Raw genomic sequence first — 5,245 nt, forward strand, 5'->3', positions numbered from 1 at the left:
TCTGCAACATCACCGCCTCTTGCGGTGGTGGGGATGGGGGGTTGCGGGGAAGAGGGAGGAACAGGGATAGGGGTGGCAGCGAAAGGCTGCGGCTCGGCTCGCGCTTTCTCTCCCATCCACTGGCACATCTTTCCCTCCTCCAAGTTCTGCAAAATACTGCGAAGTCCACCGGAGAACGGCGGGCGCTGTCGAGAGCGGGGAGGTGCTGAAATGGCCTGGGCCCTCCGGTCGCAGTCTTGATTGGCAGAGCCGGCCAGTGACTGACAGGGGGTCTCCATGGCGCCCGCGCCGCCAATCCGCCCACCCCAGTAGCGGCGCCGGCTAGCTGGCCTGCGTGCCCTAACGGAGCCGAGCCGAACCCGAGCTGCGGAGTCTGCACCTCCTCCAATCCCTCCCGCTCACTTGCTCCCCGCGGTTGCGCCGCTGCCCTGGCGGTGCATCCCGGTTGCCCCGAGCCGCTTTCACCAAGGAGAGCCTGGCGCACCCGGCCGGGCCCGCGGGCATCTGCTGCGTGTCCCGCTCCGGACTCAGCGCCTCCGCTGTCGCCGGCGCTGCCTCGATGTTCCAGCTGCCTATCTTGAATTTCAGTCCCCAGCAAGTGGCCGGGGTATGCGAGACTCTAGAGGAGAGCGGCGACGTGGAGCGCCTGGGTCGCTTCCTCTGGTCGCTGCCTGTGGCCCCTGCGGCCTGCGAGGCGCTCAACAAGAATGAATCCGTGCTGCGCGCGCGAGCCATCGTGGCCTTTCACGGTGGCAACTACCGCGAGCTCTACCATATCCTGGAAAACCACAAGTTCACCAAGGAGTCGCACGCCAAACTGCAGGCGCTGTGGCTCGAAGCGCATTACCAGGAGGCTGAGAAGCTGCGTGGACGGCCCTTGGGGCCGGTGGATAAGTACCGAGTGAGGAAGAAGTTCCCGCTGCCGCGCACCATCTGGGACGGCGAACAGAAGACACACTGCTTCAAGGAGCGCACGCGGCACCTGCTGCGGGAATGGTACCTGCAGGACCCCTACCCCAACCCAAGCAAAAAGCGTGAGCTCGCCCAGGCAACCGGACTGACCCCTACGCAGGTGGGCAACTGGTTCAAAAACCGCCGGCAAAGGGATCGGGCAGCTGCAGCCAAAAACAGGTCGGTACCTATAGACCTCCGAGCCTTGAACTCACCGGGAGGGAGCGGGTGACCGCACCCCCGGCGCCCTTACCGAAGGCCTGTAGACTTGGATTCCGTAGGAATTGGGATGGGATGGAGGTCTTCGGTGTGAGCTCACTGCGTTCTGGGCTCCTGGGTGGGGGTTTCCTCCCGGGCTCTGGATTCCCCACCCTTTCTGTCTGGTTTTCGCGGCCTGGGGGTCGCTCCTGCAGCTGGTTCCAGTCACCATACCAAGGCTACAATGAGAGGGAGAAAGAAATAAAAATTAAAACCCCAGAAACAACTAGAGACCTCAAGGCCCAAGGTTAATTCTTGTCAGCCTGGGCCCAAGCTCCTATTATTTATTAGGTGAAGCCTGGCTTGTTAGCAATGAGGCAGTTTAGTGTTGTCATTTTAAAGTCCAAAGGCCTCCTTCTCTAATGCTTTGAAATTTCTAACTTATGTTTTAAGAAGTGGAAAGTCGAGTTCTGCTCTTCCTATGGGTGGGCAGCCCTGTCTCAAACAGCAAACTACTTGGCAGAGGTTTTTCATTCCCCAGTGTGTGGATCTCAAATAGTTTGGCCAAGAACCCAACCTCTTCTCCCAGGCCCAAACCCTCCTGGGAACCATCAGGCTGCCCTTTTTGCTTCTAGTTTGGGGCAGACTTGGCCTCCGGGGTACCGGCACAGAGGTGCGCCCAAGGCAGACAAGCTGGGAAAGGGGTCTCCTGGCCCAGAGTCTCATCTGTCCTTGCCACTGATGTCTCATTTATCCTGACAATATTGTAAATTTCCCAACGGTGACCAACAGCCAGGAATGACCTTGTGAGCACAGCATCCCAAAGAGTGGGAGACAGGGAGCCAAGGAAGGACTAAGGACGATGGAGCGACCGCAAGGCTCCCAGAGCAGTGGCCAAAGGCCTCCTGCCCAGCCTCTCTTGCCTCCTCTTATCAGTTTTAACTGCGCGGGTCAGAGGGAGAGGGGCTGACTGCTGGGCTTAAGGGATGTGGACCAAGGGGTGGGAGTGGGCGGGAGGTCAGTGGCTAGTTTTGCGCAGTGACCAGTTTCTTTTCCTTCCCGGTAGACTTCAGCAGCAGGTCCTGTCGCAGGGGTCCGGCCGGACGCTAAGAGCCGAGGAAGAGGGCACGCCCGAGGTGCTGGGTGCTGCCGCCAGCCCGGCCGCCAGCCTGTCCAGCAAGGCAGCCACTTCGGCCATCTCCATCACTTCCAGCGACAGCGAGTGCGACATCTGAGTTGCCCACCGATTATACTAAGAAACAGAATTCGGCGTTTAAAAACAAAACAAAACAAAACAAAACACGAGACAAATAAAATGAAAGAGAGAAAGGATGAGAGACCAAGCAAGCCAGCGAATCAGGTGGCCAGGGACCCGCGGGCTTGGTTGCCATTGTCTGCCCTACGCCTGACCTGCTCCACCGGCGCCATCCGGCCACTGCCACAGGGGCCCGTGGTGAGGCCCGACCCAGTTCCACGTTCTCCTTGCTTTGCTTTTTCCCAAGGATTTTGTTGCAAAGATGCCTCCAGAACCCGAACTGCACGCTGAGCGTCTCCCCTGAACCTCCCGTGGGTATTTCACCTCGAAAGGACGCTATTATATATGTATAACTTTTGCTTTAAAGTTTTTTTTAAAACAAAACATATATATGTTGTTTATTTACTTATTTAAGAGACTGCGTGGTAGGTTTCTCTGCATGGAGAGAATTTGCTGTTTCAAAGGGCGCAGGGTGGAGCCAATCAGCTGTGTGAAGAAACCAAACAATAAAAACCTGGTGAGCAACCTTTCTTAAGGGAGCTGCTCTCAGATTCCTAAAAAGAAAACTGAGAGATCATTTATCTTCACCAGGCAGGGGTCCCTGTGCAATGGTCTCAGGAGAGTCTTCTCTGTCTTTTGCCTTTTCTGATGTTTCCTGGTATATTTTTAAAACAGTCCAAGGTAGGTACATAACCACTTCCTTGTCAAATTGTATGCATGTGTGTATGTATGTATGTAAATATGCATGTATGTGTGATATGCATAAACCTACAAATTGGCAACATAATCACCCCCTGTAAGGCAACTCCCTATGTTCCCAGAACAAGTAACTAACTATGGCTTGTCCACTTGACAGTCACTCAGCTTTCAGGAACAATATGGAAAGCCAAACTCGACTTAAAAGTGAATTCTATTTTATGTAACAAGATTATTCCAACAGAGACTCTGCAATGAGAAAGGTTTTCCATCTCCTTTGAAGCCCCACCCATACAAAAACGGTAGGTACTCATAATCATACAAGTGAGCATTTACTGCATTTGGGATTGAACTTGCATTAAAATAAAGACAAAAGAAGACAGGAGAGGTTGTAACAACTAGACTAGCATCTTCTCAACACAGAAGCAGGTTTAATCAAATGCATTATTTTCAACAAAAGGCATACTGAGATGGGGGAAAGGATGTAATCATGTCACATAGTGAGGTCAAATAGAAGACTGCGGAGAAAGCATTGGCAATTTAAAAAATCTAATCGTTGTATTAAACATGAAAGAAGTCATTTAGAGCCTCATTGTCCTGTAATGGCCTCAATTAAAAATATCAAATATTGTCAAGATTAAATTTGTCCTTTCAAAGTGCGTAGGCACACAGACACACACACGCCAAAAACAATAACAACAACAACAAAAAAACACCTACTGTCCTTACACTAAAAAAGTAAATGCTATTCAGGGAGACTCTAAGCTTTTTCCTAGTGAAATGGATTGCATATTATAAAATTTGACATTGATCTTTAAAATCACTTGAGCTGAACTTCCTCTTGGAGCACCCTCCCCCCACATCCGCCACTGGACTTCTTTCAGTTTGCTTCAGCGTCCTTAGCAGATGCTCTTTGGTTCCAAAACCTGCTAATTTATTTGGGTAGAAGTGCCAAGGTGCAAATCAAATAAAAATAAGTGAAGTCACCGAAGACAAAAGGCAATCAAATGGCAAGATATATGGGGAAAGCCCAGGACATGAATAAGGACTGATTTTTGGTTTCTAAATCATTTAAACAGATTTGACCTCATTTGGGCTTTATAAATAGTTCTCTTTGTATACAGGGGCCCTTATCCAGAGACTTGTTGACAATCAAAACTCTCTTGCATAAGAGCTCTAAAAGAAGGAGTGAGGAAGCCTTTGTGATCAAGCTGGTGTTCTTCTAGAAAGCAGGCAAATGCCCTTCTGTGTGTCCTGAAAGGCTAGGATGGTAGAGCTTCCTCAAGGCTCTAGTTTCTTTTCTAGAGCCCCTGGAACTTCCTAGAATGCGAAGCAGAAGGGCCAGGACTCCAAAGAGGCAAGGGAGGCATGTAGACTACAAAATTTAAGGAGGCATTCATGCTCAAGGTCAAGCAAGTGCACAGCATCTGAGAGTGAGTACCTCCTTAAATTTTGCATTCCAGGTGCCTCCCTCGCCTCACTCTAGTTCTGAATCTGCACTTCAGTGAAAAATCAAGAGATGTCTAGTCTTGTTTCCCAGTCAGATTCCATCCTAACTACAGAGCTGTCCACACCAGCATTTGGAGAAAATAGTTGGCAAATTTTCTCTCTTAAACTGATGCTTCCAAGTCTAAGAGGGAAGGGAAAGGACTAATTAGTGTGATGATGTGAAGGAATTTAAGAGTCTAAAAATCCCACCCCACACAGCAGTTCAAATGATGCCTAAAAGCTGAAAGTATCCATTCTGTATTCTCAAGGGGAAAAAAAGGAGGGTAACATAACATAACCACCACCATAGTTCTCAGTAAGAACTAAGCTTTCTCCTTACAAATAATTTTTAAATAGTGCTTAATTGTGTGGCAAAAAAAAAAAGAGGAAATCAATCTTAAATATTAATTGGGAGGACTGATGCTGAAGCTGAAGCTCCAATACTTTGGCCACCTGATTCGAAGAGCTAACTCATTAGAAAAGACCCTGATTCTGTCAAAGATTAAAAGCAGGAGGAGAAGGGGACAACAGAGGACGAGATGGTTGGATGGCATCACTGATTCAATGGATGAAAGTTTGAGCAAGCTCCAGGAGATGGATGGTGAAGGACAGGGAAGCCTGGCGTGCTGCACTCCATGGGGTCGCAAAGAGTCACTG

General features: G+C 50.0%; 1 protein-coding gene across 1 annotated transcript; it reads left to right on the plus strand.

Annotated features, from left to right (window-relative positions):
• The first annotated feature begins 481 nt into the window (after positions 1 to 481).
• Positions 482 to 2,490, plus strand: SIX6 (SIX homeobox 6). The gene is made up of 2 exons (XM_043472955.1): positions 482 to 1,131; positions 2,216 to 2,490. Exons 1-2 carry the CDS (start codon positions 560 to 562, stop codon positions 2,382 to 2,384), a joined length of 741 nt encoding a protein of 246 aa, XP_043328890.1. The 5' UTR covers positions 482 to 559; the 3' UTR covers positions 2,385 to 2,490.
• The last annotated feature ends 2,755 nt before the right edge of the window (positions 2,491 to 5,245 follow it).

This window comes from Cervus canadensis, chromosome 6 (assembly GCF_019320065.1).
Source record: "Cervus canadensis isolate Bull #8, Minnesota chromosome 6, ASM1932006v1, whole genome shotgun sequence".
NCBI lineage: Eukaryota > Metazoa > Chordata > Mammalia > Artiodactyla > Cervidae > Cervus > Cervus canadensis.

What these genes read in the sequence shown, in the direction of transcription:
- SIX6 (XM_043472955.1), top strand. Translation starts at nt 560, where the DNA reads ATGTTCCAGCTGCCTATCTTGAATTTCAGTCCCCAGCAAGTGGCCGGG. An exon ending in GCAGCTGCAGCCAAAAACAG is followed by an intron (nt 1,132 to 2,215) that starts GTCGGTACCTAT and finishes CCTTCCCGGTAG; the next exon opens with ACTTCAGCAGCAGGTCCTGT.